At 38.6% G+C, this 19,873-nt stretch overlaps 4 protein-coding genes and 3 long non-coding RNA genes across 10 annotated transcripts in view; 4 read left to right on the top strand and 3 right to left on the bottom strand.

Moving 5' to 3' along the window:
- Positions 1–7,680, top strand: part of LOC127903022 (uncharacterized) — a 42,374-nt gene extending 34,694 nt beyond the window's left edge. Inside the window, exon 2 of the long non-coding RNA XR_008055778.1 lies at positions 7,562–7,680. This is a non-coding gene — a long non-coding RNA (uncharacterized LOC127903022). The remainder of the gene's footprint in view (positions 1–7,561) is intronic.
- Positions 1–9,213, bottom strand: part of LOC102627370 (inactive glucose-6-phosphate 1-dehydrogenase 4, chloroplastic) — a 42,593-nt gene extending 33,380 nt beyond the window's left edge. The window contains exon 1 of the mRNA XM_052443557.1: positions 9,178–9,213. Within this exon, the coding sequence (XP_052299517.1) occupies positions 9,178–9,204 (27 nt within the window). The 5' untranslated portion in view covers positions 9,205–9,213. The remainder of the gene's footprint in view (positions 1–9,177) is intronic.
- The window catches only part of LOC102628440 (putative disease resistance RPP13-like protein 1), a 143,090-nt gene that overhangs the window by 106,130 nt on the left and 17,087 nt on the right, over positions 1–19,873 (top strand). The window lies entirely within an intron of this gene.
- The window catches only part of LOC127903020 (uncharacterized), a 127,009-nt gene that overhangs the window by 91,844 nt on the left and 15,292 nt on the right, over positions 1–19,873 (bottom strand). The window lies entirely within an intron of this gene.
- LOC102626607 (putative disease resistance RPP13-like protein 1) lies at positions 752–5,059 on the top strand. The gene is made up of 2 exons (XM_006480208.4): positions 752–875; positions 1,057–5,059. The coding sequence occupies exons 1-2, from the start codon at positions 785–787 to the stop codon at positions 4,533–4,535; spliced, it is 3,570 nt and encodes a 1,189-aa protein (XP_006480271.1). The 5' UTR covers positions 752–784; the 3' UTR covers positions 4,536–5,059.
- LOC112498670 (uncharacterized) lies at positions 5,805–9,171 on the bottom strand. Its single transcript, XR_008055773.1, has 3 exons — positions 8,974–9,171; positions 7,228–8,662; positions 5,805–6,352 (listed from the first exon to the last, which is right to left on the bottom strand). It is a non-coding gene; the product is annotated as an uncharacterized LOC112498670 (long non-coding RNA).
- Positions 15,614–18,469, top strand: LOC127903018 (uncharacterized). The gene is made up of 2 exons (XM_052443558.1): positions 15,614–15,998; positions 17,031–18,469. Exon 2 carries the CDS (start codon positions 17,171–17,173, stop codon positions 18,146–18,148), a length of 978 nt encoding a protein of 325 aa, XP_052299518.1. The 5' UTR covers positions 15,614–15,998; positions 17,031–17,170; the 3' UTR covers positions 18,149–18,469.

Raw genomic sequence — 19,873 nt, 5'->3', positions numbered from 1 at the left:
TTGAGATCAAATTATATATAATTCAGTTTAATTTAATTTATAGTAAAATTTACTCATTATCATTTTTTCTATCAAGTAAATTCGTTAAAATGAAAAATGTCTCTATGAATTGCTAGCCATCTCATGCAATGATATATAGATAATTAGTTAACACAAACTTTTATAGCTATTTATCATCAAAGTTGTCAAATATAGAATTTATATAAATAAATCTTAGTTGTAAAATAATTATTAATTAAAGAAATATCTAAAATAGTTGCAGTATGTAATTCAAATTTTTTTATTAATTAGAGTATTTTTAGAAAAATAACTAAAAAATAAGGTCTATATAAAACATGGGCATAAGAAGACCGACTAATTTATTTATACTTAAATCTACCTAATCATTTATAAAATATTTTATATAATAATCAAATGATAAATGAGGTCTATGATAAATAAACAAATCAAACTACCCATGCTTCTCTAGTGGCGAAAACGTTTTGCGTGTTTGTGTTAATATTAAACGCGTTTGCCTCTCACTATCAGCAAAAAGTAAAATTAATTTAGTGACAACTAATACCAAAGGTAGATTTATATATAATAGACTAGTATTAGATAGTCATAATTACAACAAACAAATGTAAATTATTGAAATTATACAATATTACTTAGGAGATTTTTTTTAATTGTCTATTAAATAAAACTATTTAAATATTTGATTAATAATTAATTATCAAACAATTTTAAAATATTTTATAAAATAATTCAACTGATAAAAGATAAATAACCCAACTGATTACTCATGCTTGACTTTAGTTGCAGAAACGCGTGGATCGGCGTGGTAGTGTTTTGGTGGTCGCTAGCTGAATTATCGGTGCTGATAAAAAACAAAGGTTCGTTTTTTGTGTGCACCATTTCACATTGCATTCTCCTGCTTGCTCTTGCTCTTCATTCACAAACCACAACCACAAACTAGACTTTGTTCAATTTCTGCACATTTCTTTTGTTCTTCATTTTTCATAATTTATTCTGTTTCCTTTAACCAAAAAAAGAAAAAAAAAATGTCATTCATAGGAGAGGCGGTGCTCAGTGCGTCAGTTGAGCTGCTGATAAAAAAGCTGGCTTCACAGGGACTTGAGCTGTTTACACGGCATAAGAAGTTGAAGGCTGATTTCATCAAGTGGAAGGGAATGTTGGAGATGATTCAGGCAGTGCTTGCTGATGCTGAGGATAGGCAGACCAGGGAGAAGCCAGTGAAGACGTGGCTCGACAATCTTCAGAACTTGGCTTATGATGTTCAAGACGTGTTGGATGAGCTCGAAACTGAAGCTCTGCGGGGGGAGTTGCTGCTTCAAGAACCAGCTGCTGCTGATCAACCCAGTTCGAGTGCAAATACAAGTAAGTTTCGGAAGCTCATTCCCACTTGCGGCACCAACTTTAGTCCTCGATCTATTCAGTTTGAATCAAAGATGGTGTCGAAAATAAAGGGGATCACTGATCGGTTGCAAGATATTACTACAGCGCAGAAAGGCCTGCTGGATTCGAAAATTATAATTTCAGTTGGCAAGTCTAGAGATGTAGGACAAAGATTACCCACAACTTCTTTGGTGACTGGAGCCAAAGTTTATGGCAGGGAAAAAGAGAAGGAGGAGATTATTGAATTGTTGTTGAATGATGATTTAAGAGCTGATGATGGATTCTCTGTTATTTCTATAAATGGAATGGGCGGCGTCGGGAAGACGACTCTTGCTCAGCTTGTCTATAACGATGATCGAGTGCAACGTCATTATGAGATCAAAGCGTGGACTTGTGTCTCTGAGGATTTTGATGTTTCCAGGGTAACAAAGTCAATCCTGAATTCCATTGCTAAAGATCAGAGTAACAATGATGATGATTTAAATTTGCTTCAAGAGAAACTGAAGAAGCAATTGTGCGGAAATAAATTTTTGCTGGTTTTGGATGACGTGTGGAACGAGAACTACAGACGTTGGAGCGAACTGAGCTGTCCCTTTGGAGCTGGTGCAGCCGGAAGTAAGATTGTTGTCACAACTCGCAATCTAGTCGTTGCAGAAAGAATGGGGGCTGATCCAGTGTATCAATTGAAAGAGTTGTCAGATGATGATTGTTTGTGTGTGCTCACTCAAATCTCCTTGGGGGCTAGGGATTTCAACAGGCACCAATCCTTGAAGGAAGTTGGAGAGCAGATAGTGATAAAGTGCGGAGGATTGCCTTTGGCCGCAAAAACTCTTGGCGGCCTTTCACGCGGCAGATATGACCCAGGAGACTGGGAATTTGTGCTCAAGACTGACATATGGAATTTACGAGATAGTGATATTTTACCAGCCCTAAGAGTGAGCTACCATTTTCTTCCTCCACAGTTGAAACAGTGCTTTGCATACTGCTCATTGTTTCCGAAAGATTATGAATTTCAAGAAGAGCAGATAATTTTATTGTGGACGGCTGAAGGTTTCTTGGATCAAGAATACAATGGACGGAAAATGGAACATTTGGGCCGCGAGTTCGTTCGGGAGTTACATTTAAGGTCGTTATTTCAACTATCAAGTAAAGATACATCCCGATTTGTGATGCATGATCGAATCAATGACCTTGCTCGATGGGCTGCAGGGGAGCTATACTTCAGAATGGAGGATACCTTAAAAGGTGAAAACCGACAAAAGTTTTCTGCAAGTCTTCGTCATTTTTCGTATATTCAGGGGGAAAATGATGGCGAAAAGAGGTTGAAGTCCATCTGTGATGTGGAACATTTGCGAACCTTTTTACCAATGAAGTTATCAGTTTTCGATGAAAATTATTTGGCTTGGAGTGTTCTTCAGATGCTGATGAATCATCTCCCACGCTTAAGGGTCTTTTCTCTGCGCGGGTATAGAAACATCTTCAACCTGCCAAATGAAATTGGAAACTTGAAGCATTTAAGCTTTCTAAACTTATCGAGAACTGAAATTCAAATTTTGCCCGAGTCAATTAATTCATTGTACAACTTGCATACAATTTTGTTGGAAGGCTGTTGGAAGCTCAAGAAGTTGTGTAAAGACATGGGAAACCTGACAAAACTGCGTCATCTAAGAAATTCTGATGCCTATGAATTGGAGGAAATGCCGAAGGGATTTGGTAAATTGACCAGTCTCTTGACGTTGGGTAGTTTTGTTGTGGGAAAAGACAGTGGTTCTGGGCTACGAGAGTTAAAGTCTTTGGCGCATCTTCAGGGGAGACTGGAAATTTCGAAGTTGGAGAATGTGAAAGATGTTGGCGATGCCAGTGAGGCTCAGTTAAACAACAAGGTGAATCTTGAAGCTTTATCGCTCGAATGGAGTGCACGATCTGAACGGTGTGAATTTGAGGCAGATGTTCTTCGCATGCTAAAACCACATCGAGACGTACAAGTGCTCACCATCACAGGCTGTGGTGGTACAAAATTTCCAAGTTGGCTAGGAGATTCCTCTTTCTCAAAATTGGCTTGTCTAGAATTACGTCAGTGCACCTCTACATCTTTGCCATCGGTAGGGCAACTACCATTTCTAAAGGAACTTGATATAAGTGGAATGGACGGAGTAGTGAGCGTGGGGTCGGAGTTTTATGGAAACAGTTGCTCAGTGCCCTTTCCGTCACTGGAGACTCTTTATTTTGCGAATATGCAAGAATGGGAAGAGTGGATTCCTTTCGGAGCTGGTCAAGAAGTTGATGAAGTGTTTCCTAAGCTGCGAAAGCTTTCTCTTTTCAATTGTCATAAACTGCGAGGAACATTGCCCAAGCGTCTTCTTTTATTGGAGAAGCTCGTCATCTTCAGTTGTCATCAGTTGCTAGTGACAATTCAATGTCTTCCTGCTCTCAGTGAATTACGAATCGATGGATGTAAAAGGGTGGTGTTCAGCAGCCCACATTTAGTGCATATTGAAGAGGTTTTAGCAGGTCTTTTTGAACAAGGGCTACCTGAATTGGAAAATTTGGAGATTGTTAGTGTTCGAGAGCAGGAATATTTTTGGCGGAGTGAAACTCGGTTGCCGCAAGACATTAGATCCCTTAATCGGTTGCAGATTTCAAGATGTCCCCAACTGATTTCCTTGGTAACAGTGGAAGAACATGACCAGCAACAGCCAGACTTGCCGTGCAGGCTTCAATTTTTGCAATTGAGTTGTTGTGAAGGCCTTACAAGGCTGCCACAAGCATTGCTCACCCTTAGTTCCCTTACAGACATGCGGATATTAGGCTGCGCTTCCCTTGTTTCCTTTCCGCAGGCTGCTCTGCCTTCCCAGTTGAGATCAGTTGTAATTGAAGAATGCAGTGCTTTGGAATCCTTACCTGAGGCATGGATGCAAAATAGCAATTCATCTCTTGAAAGTCTGAGGATTAAAAGATGTGATTCTTTGACATATATTGACAGAATCCAGCTACCTCCAAGCCTGAAGCGGCTGATTGTTAGCGACTGTTGTAATTTGAGGACTTTGATGGCGGAACAGGACATCTGCAGTAGCAGCAGAGGGTGCACCTCCCTCACAAATCACTTTTGCAACTATATATCAATGATTGCCTGTTGATAGAAGAAAGGTGCAGAAAGGATGAAGGAAAATATTGGCCCATGATTTCCCATATACCTTGTGTCATTATTAATGGCAGATCGCTTTTTGAAGGAAGGCCCATCAATTAGATTGTGCGATCATAATTTCAGTCTTTTTCTTTTTTCCACCTGTAATTTAATTGTAATATGAACCGACTTTATCAATAAAAGAATAAAATTATGTTGGGGATTGTCAGTGAAGTTGATAAAGTAATAAGAGAAGAAGAAACTCCAGTTCAAGGAGGGATGTTAGTGAAACTGATTAAATGAGAAGGAACAGAGAAATCGTGTACACGCTGTTATTGTGCTCTTGACAGCAGCTAATCAGCTCACTTAAGCTGATGTGGATTAGTTAGTTATTTGGGTTAGCTCTCACGTGTGTGTAACAAATTAGCTAACGAACTGTAACAAGCTCAGCTGAGCTTCTATATATAGATATATATATGTGTGTGTGTGTAAGCTGTACTCATGATATTAATGTGAATATTCTATAAGTTTCCAGAATGAGATTTTCTTTCATTTTCTTTAGCTTTCTCGACTGCCAAACATAAACACTTAAGTTTCTATCAGGGATTCCATGATGCGCTTTATTGTAACTGACTTTTCTGCCGTTGAATTACTCGTCTTGAGATTAAAATTAAAGTCTTCTATAAAATAGATTAAGGCTTTTGTTCTTAAGTCTTTTCTGCCAAACATAAACACTTACGTTTTTTATTTCTCATTTCATAAATCAATAAGCATAAAACTTCTGTTGAGAAAAAAAAAAAAAAAAAGATCGGCATAATATCTGCAACACGAGATTATAGAATATTTTGTTGCCAGCTAAGCTTTCAATGGAATTTCTTTGTGTTAGTTCAATCTTTTAAAACTCCGTTTGATATGCAATTTTATAGAGCATTCTGCATAGGACGTTCTGAAATGCGGTGAAAATTCTTGAATCAACAACATTATGCAATTCCTACTCCAAAGTAGAATATTACACTTCAGTGGTATCAAATTCACTCACCAAAAAGCATGCTTGAGAAGAACCTCTACAAGTCTCCTACAATTTAAAAAATAACGTGTAAATTTATTTCAATAATTTTCCTTTTTCATATCCTCCCCCCTGTCAATACCCAAAGAGAATCTAGGATCAGACACATTCACTCAAAATCACCAATCGATATCCATCATCATCAACAATTCATGTACAATCTAGCAAAAGCTTACTCTTTGATCACACTAACAAATAACCATACACAAATCTTCATATTAAAACAAGCAAATTCCCATAAATCATTTGTTCATTAGAAAATGAAATTTAAGGTACTTTTTGACTCAGATGCATGCTACCCGTTATCTCAAACTAAGTCTCAGCACATCGTTTTTTAGCATGACCCAAATCACCTACAAGAAAAATCCAATTTCAATAAGGGGTTTATGCTATTGACACTTACCCTCTGAATCCGGATTGGCATTTCTCAAGCCTAATTTCACACAATTTACATGTACAAAGCTACCATGTATTTGTCTTAGTTGTGGAAAGATTGGCAACATTACCCCATAACAAGTGTTGCTTCTAATCTTCAGTCTAATGAACCCCATGTTTCAGCCAAAGATAAATACACTCCAACGGGACCTCTACCACCCAGCTGGTATAGTTCTGGTGCAATATTGTTCTTGTCTATTTCCTATAAAACGGGGTTTAAAATATTCCATGCAGCAGTAAGCTCATCGCTTCTCATGAAGAGATGGTTGTCGCCGTTGATAACATCAAGAAGAAGATGCTCGTATGAATCAGGCACCTACACATTATACCTACAGTACCAACACAAAAGACAAGCACATGAAGGACATCAAAGGTGACAACAAGTCAATAGCAGACACAGAAGAAGTTCCATAAACTAAAGTGCTTACTTATCCTTATAGACCAAATTAAGCTCCGAAGCATCCAATTGCAAGCCTAATCCTGGAACTTTATTGTTGACTCTAACTAGAATGGCGTCATCAGGCACATTGCGTAATATTAGTTCATTTGTGGCAAGATCGAAGTTATGCCCAAATCGTTCATTATAGATGTTCCCTAGAACATGAAGAAACTGTATGTATCTTCACTCTATAATTATATGGCTAACGTTGGTGAGCACATCCTGTATTGCAAAAGAAATGTTGGTTTAAGCCAACTCTGTCTTTACTCTTAGAGACGGTAATCATTAGTTTTAGCTCTTTATACAAAAATCTCTGAATCACAAGTGTTTGAGAAATAAAAGATTGTTCAATCATTAATAAAATGGGCATTTCATTAGACAAGACTACAACCTTTCCACTTCCATAGTTAGTGCATTATCTTGATCAGTGAAGTGAAGACAACAATTACAGAAGTTATGAAGCATTGAACTAGACTATGTGAATTATGAGATAGGAGATAACACACACATAGATATTGAACTGGAATGTCGTGAAAAAATTGAAGTAGACTACGTCAATGATAATAATTTGTTTCTTAATTTTATGATTTTACAAATTTTGTAAGCCGTAAATCTAAATGGGAATATAAGCTAATGGTTACCCTTCCCTTACAACCCGGATTTATAAGTGTGTGTTCTAGGTTCCTACCATAATCTAGTAATGTACAAACAACGACAATATCTATCTTTGATGAAAATAAACATCAAAACTGAAATAGCTATTACCTGTGTCTGATTAGTCCTGTGCCAGCTTTTATGAGAAAAGGCACACCATCACAACTTGCATTGTCAATGTGTAATACGACATCAAAATACAGAGGGGGCAGACTGTTCAATTTAACATCAACCTTGTCTCCAGAGGTAGCTTTGTATTGGCCAAGAATGACATTGCTTGGTTCCAATCTGCAAATTCATCTCCAGACTTTGACCTGAAATGAATGAGCTTCTTATCGACATGACCGCATGCAATCAAATTTTGCTGTCTTCATTTTTTTTACTGTCGCGGAGGCAGGGGTTAGAAACAGAATATTTGTTAGTATAAAAGGCTTTACAGAGAAAGGTGGACTAGATGTCCTTCCTCACAAAACAAATATAAAACCTTCTACAGAACTTTCATAAGAATTAGGCAATACAAAATAGCCTCTGCAAAAGCAAAATCATTCGCATGCTGCCCCACAACCTTTTTGGTCAAAAAACTGTGGAGTTCTATCAAAATGGTGCTGACAAGGATAAAAGAATTTGAGATTTACCTCATAAGAAATAAATATATTCTTCCTAAGGATTTTCAAAACTCATCTTTTGTTTTTACAATCACATTCACATAACCTGCAAAATAGTTGATAAACCTACAACTTGATAAAATTGATGCCTTTCTAGCTTTCTGCAGATTCAATAAGACACACGAAGTTAGGGACATTCGCAAAAGGTTAGCAATTTTAACAAGTATATTCCTTAACTTCACTGCCGTATTAGAAATTGATTACCACTGCTTTCTAATCTTGCTTTCACATTTCTTTTTTTTGGGTAAGAAACTCAAAAATGTATTGGTAAAGAAGATTAAAATCAGATAGTGGACCAGCTATCATTAGGAGAAGAAGAATAAAAAAAAAAAAAAGAGGACTATTTGTGCCATACCAAAGTATACCCAATCAACCGTACACAAGGCTAGAATCAGTTATGATCTTGCTTGCGCATTACACACAAAAAATTAAGCAAATTTATGCTTGCATGTCTCTTTTCGTTTCTCCAACAGAACTGTCAGTTTAACAATCTAGAGATTTTAAGTTTTCAATTGCAAAATATGAGAAAATAAATATGCCAATATAAATTCACATCGATAGACATAACAACTTATTATAATAAAGAGGTTAACTTAAAATAGTCTTTACTGACCATTAGGTTTCGATAATGTCGAAACTCCTTCAGACTCTCGTCCATCATTTGATGAACTAGCTTGTAGATGAATATCAAACTGATCCTTGTCTTGATTCTTTAAAATCTTAGACTCACTCAGTAGTCCATGCTTTTTATTGCAATGCTTAAGGATCAGTCTTTCAAGTAACCATAGCTTTAAGCCTCAAAACCTTCAGCATACAGTGGCAGAACCTCCATAGATCACAAAACGATCACCAGTTACTGTGTGAACATTTTTTGCTGCCACCTATATACAACAAAAACAAGAAAATTGTACATACGCATAACTAACGTATGACTCTATTATACTAGAAACTTAGCAAAACTGGTTGTTTCTATCACGCCAAAGATGCAACAGCTGTTATCCAACAAATTATCCAACAACAGTAACCAAAGTGAAAATGTCAAAGCATATAACAATAGCATTCCTGAGGTGCTTTCGATATGTAATTGGACACAAACTCATTGGAAGAAGGGAAAACCAATTTTAATTGCTGAAGAATCCCAATTAAATGCGTTTAGTTAAGATCTTCTATTTTCAGCATATAAGAATCATACCAGATTGAAAATCGAGTACACTATTAATTTCGGGTAGTACGGTCCTTTAAGATCCTCTACAAATTATAGTTCCCTATTATCATTTGTAGGAAACCAAACAACCCATTTACCATTTCAACACAATTCATCAAACATACAAAACTTTTTTCAATCAAAAACATAAATAAAGAAATAAATAGACAATCCCATGTATAAAAAACTAACCGGGAATGGTGAAAACGACATTGACATCCTCCGTTTCTCTATTCAGCTACTTCAAGTGTTTAAGGTTTTTGATAATTATAGAAATTAAGAAATAACATGAAGAAGAATGATCAGTTAGGGGAAGTGATTGAAGTTAATGTGGGTTTGGACGGTGGACGATGAAAGCTGACTTCGTTTTATTATATAAAATCAACGGCGCCCAAAAGGCTGTGCTGATGCAGATGCTTCACTTCCTTGCGTACTGTTGTAGTAAAAATGGTTTTTTCTATCTAAAGGTTAATAGTTTAGTTTGGTGAAAAAGAATTTCAAGTACAGTAAAATTTTTATAAATTAATAATTTTCTATCATATAAAAATTATTAATTTAAAAAAAGTATTAATTAATCGATATATTAATAATTTATCAATTTATAAAGTGTATATGCAATTCGATAAACATACATTTTAATCAATTAAAAATTCATTGTATTTTACCAATCTAATAAATTAAAAATGAATTAATCTACTAAATATAAATTACATTAATAAAAAAATTATAATTCTCATAATTTCAAAATTCAACCCTTAAACTTCTACAACTGATAAGCATAGCATTACTCAATTTAAAGTGGATACAATTTTATTTTAGATTCCTGGGAGATCCAGCAAAGTGTCAAACCATTTTTTTTTGTTTTTTTATATATATTAATACAATGGAGAAGTAGCAAGACGCGAAACTTAAGAGCATGGGACATTGCATGACAGTTGGAGCACTCATGAATTTTGTTGTGATGAAGTTATGGAGATAAAAATCTCATAACAAGAAGGATTTTTTTATTTCATTTTTTTTATACAGTGTTAGCACTCCATTTCTTATAGTTTTTAAAAATAGAGCTTATTTAAATATAATTTTTATTAGTAGGGCTATCATAAACAGAGTTTTTACTATAAAAATTTTAATTATTTCGATGCTATCAGTGTTTTTATTAAAAATTATAAAAGTAATTTAATAGACAAGTTTTTTACAATTATATTATAAAAGAAATAAAATAAGATTATAAAATAAGTAAATGATATTTTTAATATTTTAATTTTTTTAAATGTATTTCAACTGTAATTTCAAAAGTCCAAATTTTGAGTTTTTACTAGTAATTAAAGACAAAAACAACTTATTTAATCTCTAAAAACTCCACCAAAAAATGTCCAATAAAAAAATTAAAAAAATTATGTAATTAAATAATTATAATTATTAGATAAACTATCGTACTAAAAAATGACTTGAGCTACATGTGTCCGTTTTAGACGTATAATATACCATTTCCAAGCTTACAACGAGACAAATTAAATCCAAAATCATACACTCCATAAAATCTGTGGGTTTATGTGCGACAGTGTCCGTTTTAGGCGTATAATATACTGTTTCGAAGCTTACGACGAGACAAATCAAATCCAAAATCATATACTCCATAAAATCTGTGGGGTCCCACTGCCTGTCGTACATAAACGCACTGCGTTTATGTGAGACATGCACATGTCCCACTTGCATGTCTCACTTGTTCTGGATTTTGTTTTTTGCCCGATTTTTCTTTGTTTTCAATGATTTTTCTTCATTTCTCAACTTAAACTAAGTACTTTAACAAATCACATTGTTTTATGACTGAAAAATAACAACATTTGCAACAAAGCCCACTTTAATTTCGAACTTAGTTGATAAAATTAATAAATTAAAGGTTTACATTGTGTAAGAGCGTAAACTACTTTTAAGAAGCTCTCCAATTGATGATTATATCTTCAATTATGCAATGTTTGTTTGATGAAATTTGTTGATTTATCGAGAGTGATGAAGTTTGTTGAGAGTGATGAAGGTTTATTAAGTTGTTGAGGAAGATCCGTATTTAGTTGTGCTGGAATTGAAAAAGTGGCATGCCTTTGTAAATTTGATAAAAGTGATGAGGGTAATCTAGTCCAAAAATAGGGTGTTTGGTTAGTTATGATAGAAAAAACTTTGGAAGGTTAAAGTTGAAAAACGCAAAAGTTTTATGGCCATTTTTGTAAATTTCCCATTAAACTATGCATGACCATTATATTATTCTTGTTCATATTATTGTAAAGAGATGAAATGAACTTGTGGTTTACTGACTTGATAATTTGTATTCTTGAAACTATAGTGCAGGTTAATGAAAATAGTATCCTTACTCTACTTGCGGGAATCAGATTATTCTTGATTCCATCTGCCAATCCATTCCAGGACATTGATATCAAATTATATATAATTCAATTTAGTTCAATTAATGGTTTAATTTACTCAATATCATTTTTTTTAATTACATAAGACTAATGCTCATATTACAACTCATATTATATGAGATTTACAACTGATATTTACAATCAAACAATTACTGGGATTAGTTTACATTAATTATTATATAGTACTACCCAGATTTTACCCTCTCAAATATTCAAGGGATGTCTACTGTACTTACATTTCGACCAGATTTTACTCTCTCAAATATTTGAGGGATGTCTACTCTACTCACATTTCGAAAGGGAGGGATGTCTACCCTCTCAAATATTCGAGGGATGTCTACTCTACTCATATTTCGAAAGGGAAAAGATTCTATTCACTTAATTATATAATATAATTAAGGAAAGAAATAAGTCCCTACATGCATCGCGGGGGCTCGAACCGCTACTCTCACAATTGTGTGTAGGGTCCTGGTCACTGGGTCAAAGGCAAGGCCCAATGATTTACTCAATATCATTTTTACTATAAAGTAAATTGGTTAAAATGCAAAACGTCCCCATAAGTTGCTAGTCACCTCATGCAACTATATATAGACGATTAGTTAACGTATGACAAAGTAATGAGTACTGATATATCATTTAGAATTCAGTTTCTGTATCAAAGATATAAGTGTGTGTGTGTCTATATATAAATATATATTATATATATATTCATAATTAAATATTTGACATATATTTTACGACATTGATTTCATGTAATCAAATTGTGGATAATTTCGTGTATTGCAACCTTTGATGGATTGATATCATTAAACACTACTTTTTATTTTTGATCAATGACTTAAACATTATGACAAAATTTTTAGTAGAGAAGACAACTAATAAATGGTTAAATATATAATAAATTAGAATTGGTATAAAATTTGAAAAAACTTTTATAGTTATTTAGATTAATATTATCAAATATAAAATTTTAATAAAAATAATTTTAGCTATAGGATAATTATTAATTAGAGATAGTCCTAAAAAATAGGTTGTCCTATAGTATATAATTCAAAATATTTATTAATTAGATTATTATTAAAGCAATAATTAAAAAATGGGGTCTATATAAAATATAGTGAGCCCTTAAATAACTATCTAATTTACCTATACTTAAAGCTGTTTCTAACAAAATAAATAAAATAATATAAATATTTCATTGATTATTTATAAAATATTTGATATAATAATCAAATGATCGATAACAAAGCAAATTACTCATGCTTCCCGGGTGGCGGAAACACGTTTGCGTGGTCATGTTTTGGCCGTCGCTATGCTGAATTATTTTCGACTTTTTCTTGAAAGAATTGTCGTATTGTTGGCATTAGTAAGAGCATGGACTCAGCCACTGTCGTGGCATAAATGGTGCAATTTCCTGGTAAAGTTTGTTATTCACATAAACTAGACTTCGTTCAATTTATGTAGATTTTATCTTCTTCAATTGAATAACATTAATCACTCAGCCACCAATAGACACAAATCTCATTACCGAGCCTCTCACTATCAACAAAAATTAAAATCAATTTCAAAAACAACTAATACAAAAACTAGATTTATAATACATTAGTTTATGATAATCATAAATAATTAAAATAAACCAATGTAAATTACTTAGATTATACATTACTACATACGAGATATATATATTATTGTTTGCTGAATAAAATAAATAAAACTATTTAAGTATTTGATTAATAATTAGTTATCAAATAATTTTAATATTTTTTTGTATAATAATCAACCCAGCCAATTACTCTCACTCGACTTTAGTGGCAGATACGCGTGGATTAGCGTGGTGGTGTTTTGGTCATCGCCAGCTGAATTATTCATACATCAAGCAAACGGTGGAAGGACATTGCCCGAATGTATTCCTTTATTGGAGGTGCTCGACATTCAATGTTGTCGACAGTTGCGAGTGAAAATTAAATATCTTCCAGCTCTCAGTGGATCACAAATCAATGGATGTAAAGGTGTGGTGATCAGCAGCCCAATCGTCCCCAGCTCAAATCAGTTGGTTCTATTTGAACAAGGGCTACCTAAGTTGGAAAAATTGATGATTGTAAATGTCCGAGAGCTAACGTATTTATGGTGGAGTGAGGCTCGGTTGGTACAAGACGTTAGATCCCTTAATCGGTTGCAGATTTTAAGATGTCCCCAGCTTCTTTCCTTGGTAACAGACGAAGAATACGATCAACGACCGCCAGAGTTGCCGCGCAGGCTTCAATTTTAAGGCTACCACAAGCATTGCTCACCCTTAGAGGGCGGATGATGTGTAGGACTAGTGGGGGCTTGAGCCCTCACTGAAAAAAAAAAATCTTTTTTGTTTAAAAGAAAAATTAATAAATTTTTAAATAATCTCTATCAAACTACCAAAAAGTCTCGTTCTTTCAGTTTCTATAACCACAATAGAGAGAACATTTTCAGTAATGAAATTTGTGAAAAATGAACTTCAGAATGGAATGAGAGATGAATGGATGAATAATAATTTTATTGTTTATGTAGAAAAATATGTATTTAATAATGTTGATAATAAGTTTATTGCACAACGTTTTCAAAATATGAAATCGCATAGAGAACAAATGTAAATGTGTTATAAAAAATTTTATATATTCAAATTTCAATTTTTACATTTTGTTGTTATTTAATTTAGCCCCGGTAAATTATTTTTCTAGATCCGCCACCCTTGCAGAGATGCGGATACCTCACTGCACTTCACTCATTTCATTTCCCGAGGCTGCTCTGCCTTCCCGGTTGAGAACAACTGATATCGAAGGACGCAATGCTTTGAAATCCTTACCTGAGGCTTTCAGATAAAGTTAAGGTGAATTATTAACAACTGTGGACATTTTTTGGTTAGGGGCTCGACATCAATAAATAACACTTTATAGTGTTATTTTCACATTTCTTGTCACGGAATGGGAATCTACCTGAGGCTCTTAAATGCCTTCGTGTCAGATTTTGTTCAAAGCTGGAGTCGTTAGCAAAAAGGTTGGACAATACATCCCTTGAAGAAATCACTATTTCGTGGCTAGAAAATCTTAAATTATTACCTGGTGGTTTGCATAATCTCCACCGTCTTCAAGAGATACGGATAGAACGATGTCCAAATCTTTTCCGGAGGATGGTTTTCCCACCAACCTTCAATCACTTATGGTTAATGATCAGAAGATGTGTAAGCCATTGTTCGAATGGGGATTGAACAGATTCACCTCTCTCAGACGATTGGAAATCTGCGAAGGATGTCCAGACCTGGTGTCATCTCCACGGTTTCCTGCCACTCTAACTGTACTGTGGATTTCATATATGCCAAATCTGAAATGCCTATCTTCAATTGGTGAAAACCTCACTTCATTGGAATACTTTCGAGAGCAAGGACTGCCTAAATCACTTTTGTTGATGCGGGATTCCGGTTCTCCTCGTTCTACGACCAGGATCTTTGCTCGATCAACTTCATCACGACTAGGAGGTCTCCTCGTAAGGCTTCTTCTCCAGAGGTTCCTGTGCACACAGACAAGTCAGAGTGCGCCGGTTGTTTTCCCGGCGCAAACCCTCCGACGCTCAAGTCAGATATGAAGGTTCGGGGAACGCTTGCCACAGATCTTATGACTTTTTCGTGGTTTTCTCTTCTTTTTAATTTCTTTTCTAATCTCAAAAAAAATGCCAACCCTTTTACCTCGTTGGCTACCTTTTTATAGGCTTCCTCTGAATCCCAGTTTTCCACTTTTTTCGAGACGGTATGGGACTATGACTGCTGCGTTATGGGCAAACGTGGGATCTTGCGTGTTACGCCACGGTTCTGGGGAAAGCGTGGTTGTCGTGGTTCTGTGAGATCTTGTTTCCGCTTTTTGGGGGACGGTATGGGACTCCGACTGCTGCGTTATGGGCAAACGTGGGATCTTGCGTGTTACGCCACGGTTCTGGGGAAAGCGTGGCTGTCGTGCCTAGATTCTTGGGCTGGAGAGCTTGTCTTGCCAACTGCCGTCGACCGGGTCTCCTCGCCTCTCGACCTCTAGCCGGAATGGCCTTATGCCTCTTACAGGAAATTGGCCTCGCGGATGACGTGCTCGTGGACGAGCAGGATATTTCTGCTCCTGTTCCCCCGCGCACCAGGCTTTTACGGAACACACCGGTTCGCAGAACTCTGCCACCAGATATCTGCTCACCATGCCTGGTCTCGTCGACGTATTTCTCCCAAACACCGGTCCCCCAGTTTCTGGTGTTGGGTAATGTAGTGGACCAGCAGTAGAAACTCGATAGTACTCGCTCGCGTGGGATTGGAAAAGGCTGCCAAGAGTCATGTCGCATTTAATTGCGGACGAAGTGACGTGGCAGAAATCCCCCCCTCCATTTGAATTTCAAAACGACGGTTATGAGACCCTCGGGATTCGGCGCTGTTACATGCTGGCAACCCAAGAGTCCGTCCTCATTAGGAAAACCAAATCCTCTCGAACGGCATATTCATCATTCACTCCGTCTCCGTCTCTGTCTCTCCGGCAAAGAAGTTCCGGCATAAAAGGCCTCCATCTCTGACTTTCTCTGACTGAACCATTACTTCAGGTATTTCTTCTATCTCCTTGGTCTCGGATAGTTGTAGATAATTTCTCTTCTCTTCTGTTTGGGTAGTAGTTGGTGGTGTTGTGGTTAGAGCTTAGGGAATGTCGAAAGGCAAAGAGAAGGTCATTGAGGTTGATGACGACGAGTTGGACTTCCTGCCTAGTCTGCTCACCGATCCTGCTTTTGACCCCGGGATCCCCTTAGAGCCCATTAGGTCTAGTGTCAGGACTAGTGCTAGGAGGATGTCTCCCCAAACAACCTCTACGAGCGGAAGTAATGGTGAGGAGAGATCTTCTGGCTCCGAGGATACTTTGAGTGAGAATGGCGAAGGTGACTCTGGTGAGGTGTCTCCATCCGGAACGTCACGACCAGAAGGACGGGGTACAGTAGGGGGTAGAGCCTTGTTGCGTGATTATGCCATCGACTATATGACGTGCACGACCACGTTTGACGAGCTCGCTGACCTCCGTCTTAGGTACAGCATTCCTGGTGAAATACTTCTCAAGGTCCCAGGCAAGAAGGATACCCCTAGCCGGCCTCCTAGGGGATATGTTACCCTGTATCTGGATAGCTTTAAGTATGGGCTGAGGTGTCCCTTGCAACCTTACTTTGCCCGGATACTTAGCGGGTTGAATCTATCTCCTGGTCAGTTGAACCCAAACGGTTGGAGAGTGCTCTCTGGTCTGTTCATACTGTGGGACAGATGTTGCCAAAGCGAGCCCACGGTCGACGAGGTGATGCACCTGTACCAGCTGAAAAGCAGCCCAAAAGATGCCGGCTGGTATTACTTCCAATCAAGTACCAAGACCAGGAAACCCATAACCGATCTCCCTACTGGTGGTGGTGGGAATTGGAAGAGGAAGTTCTTCTTCGCAGGGGGTCCCTGGGGTCAAGTTGCACAGGTTGATGGGAAGGACTTCCGCGTCCCACCCCGTTTCGTGGTCCCAGGTTGCCTGCTCGTATTAGATGTCTTGTCTCCCTTGTCGTTTGCGCTTTACTGGTTTGTCTCTAATCAAATGTTTGTTTGTGTTGCAGGTTCTTGGGGTGTCCACTTCCCGCTTGAACCTGACCAGCTCAAACGGGTCGAGGCTGTACTAGCCAATTCCTGCTCGAGCCGAGAACTGTTAACTACATACAACTTGCTCGAGTCTCGCTTGATACTTCCTGGCCATAGGATGGAGGACGCTGTGATTGGGGCTCTGACCCGAAAACGTTCTCGACCTCCAACCACGAAGAGGGACCAGAGTAAGGATGCCCCTACTGCAAAGCGGGCCAACATCGTGCAGCAGGTCCCACCCTTGAAGATTTTACCTCCTGCTCCTGTAAAAGTTGGGGAAGCTAGTGGAGCAGCCACAGATCCTGCTTCCTCTTCTCCTCCTGTCGGGCCTCGATCTCGCTTACCTGACAGCCGAGCAGAACATCTGGTCCCCTACCTCAATGAGTTAACTAAACTCGTGAACAAGAAGGACCTGGAGGACTTTGACGGCCGCACCTTGGGTGAGCTGGTGGGGGCCATGCAGCATAGCGCTTTCCACCTCAGCTGCATGACCACCTATTACAAGGCTAAGGTCGGCCGCTACGACCGGAAGATGAAGGAGGATATTCAATCGGCGACGACCAGAGCTGACGTTGCCGAGAAGAAAGCAGGGGAGCTGAATCTCGAGAATCTGATGTTGATAGAGCAAGAATCATTTGCTCAAGCAAAAGCCATTACCCTCGAGGAGGAGCTTACCAAGGTCAAGGAGGATCTGCAAAGGCAGAAGGCTATGTATGAGGCTCAGCTCGAATCTCTCCGCGACTCCCACCGAGCTCAGGTCGAGAACTTGGAGAGGGAGGCCGACAACCAGTACGACCAGGGACTTCGGCATTCCTATCGTTGCATCATGGCCGTCCTCGGGAAGCAACACCCTGATCTGAAGATGGATGACCTTGCAGCTGGTGTTGCTCAACATATGGACGAGGAGGCGGCCAAGGAAGATGCCGAAGGGGTAGAGCCGATCGTGATTGAGGAGGAAAACTCTCCTCCTCGTGCAGTCCCTGCTGATATTGGCGAGGCGAGCACCCCTCCGGACGCAACTGGTGATACCCCTCCTGCACCTGAGGAGGTCCAGCCAACCGATGCTGCTGGGCTTACTGATCCACCATCTTCTTGATATATTTCTTGTATTGTAATGAACAATGTTCATGAAGATTATCCCCTCTGTTAATCATTAACAAATTAATAAAAATGTTTTTTGATTACTTTCTTGTGTTGTAATTATGAATTAATTTTCGTTTGAGAATCTGCTTGTCTTTGTCTAGACGAGCAGGTTCCGGCTTGGCTCATGGTTTTGCCACATGCCTTTGAAGATTCTTCGATGCCTGGGATTCGGCTTGCCTTCGCGCGGTCGAGCAGATCCTGGCACGCTTGGCTTCTGTCTCGCCATAAGACAGGCTTTGAGACTTTGTCGAGCCTTTACATGCCTTAGGAATTTCTTCGAATGTTTGGAGTCTGCTCGCCTTCTCGTGGTCGAGCAGATCCTGGCATGCTTGGCTTCTGCCTCGCCATAAAACAGGCTTTGAGACTTGACGGGCCTTTGCATGCCTTGGATAATTTCTTCAAAGCTTGGGATTCTGCTTGGCTTCTCGTGGCCGAGCAGATCCTGGCATGCTTGGCTTCTGTCTCGCCATAAGACAGGCTTTGAGACTTTGTCGAGCCTTTGCATGCCTTGGATAATTTCTTCAAAGCTTGGGATTCTGCTAGCCTTCTCGTGGCCGAGCAGATCCTGGCATGCTTGGCTTCTGTCTCACCATAAGACAGGCTTTGAGACTTTGTCGAGCCTTTGCATGCCTTGGATAATTTCTTCAAAGCTTGGGATTCTGCTAGCCTTCTCGTGGCCGAGCAGATCCTGGCATGCTTGGCTTCTGTCTCGCCATAAGACAGGCTTTGAGACTTTGTCGAGCTTTTGCATGCCTTGGATAATTTCTTCAAAGCTTGGGATTCTGCTTGGCTTCTCGTGGCCGAGCAGATCCTGGCATGCTTGGCTTCTGTCTCGCCATAAGACAGGCTTTGAGACTTTGTCGAGCCTTTGCATGCCTTGGATAATTTCTTCAAAGCTTGGGATTCTGCTTGGCTTCTCGTGGCCGAGCAGATCCTGGCATGCTTGGCTTCTGTCTCGCCATAGGACAGGCTTTGAGACTTTGTCGAGCCTTTGCATGCCTTGGATAATTTCTTCAAAGCTTGGGATTCTGCTAGCCTTCTCGTGGCCGAGCAGATCCTGGCATGCTTGGCTTCTGTCTCGCCATAAGACAGGCTTTGAGACTTTGTCGAGCCTTTGCATGCCTTGGATAATTTCTTCAAAGCTTGGGATTCTGCTTGGCTTCTCGTGGCCGAGCAGATCCTGGCATGCTTGGCTTCTGTCTCGCCATAAGACAGGTTTTGAGACTTTGTCGAGCCTTTGCATGCCTTGGATAATTTCTTCAAAGCTTGGGATTCTGCTTGGCTTCTCGTGGCCGAGCAGATCCTGGCATGCTTGGCTTCTGTCTCGCCATAAGACAGGCTTTGAGACTTTGTCGAGCCTTTGCATGCCTTGGATAATTTCTTCAAAGCTTGGGATTCTGCTAGCCTTCTCGTGGCCGAGCAGATCCTGGCATGCTTGGCTTCTGTCTCACCATAAGACAGGCTTTGAGACTTTGTCGAGCCTTTGCATGCCTTGGATAATTTCTTCAAAGCTTGGGATTCTGCTAGCCTTCTCGTGGCCGAGCAGATCCTGGCATGCTTGGCTTCTGTCTCGCCATAAGACAGGCTTTGAGACTTTGTCGAGCCTTTGCATGCCTTGGATAATTTCTTCAAAGCTTGGGATTCTGCTTGGCTTCTCGTTGACGAGCAGATCCTGGCA

Source organism: Citrus sinensis, chromosome 6 (assembly GCF_022201045.2).
Source record: "Citrus sinensis cultivar Valencia sweet orange chromosome 6, DVS_A1.0, whole genome shotgun sequence".
NCBI lineage: Eukaryota > Viridiplantae > Streptophyta > Magnoliopsida > Sapindales > Rutaceae > Citrus > Citrus sinensis.
Note: the sequence above shows the minus strand (reverse complement) of the source record. Positions and strands in the feature narration are given on the sequence as shown.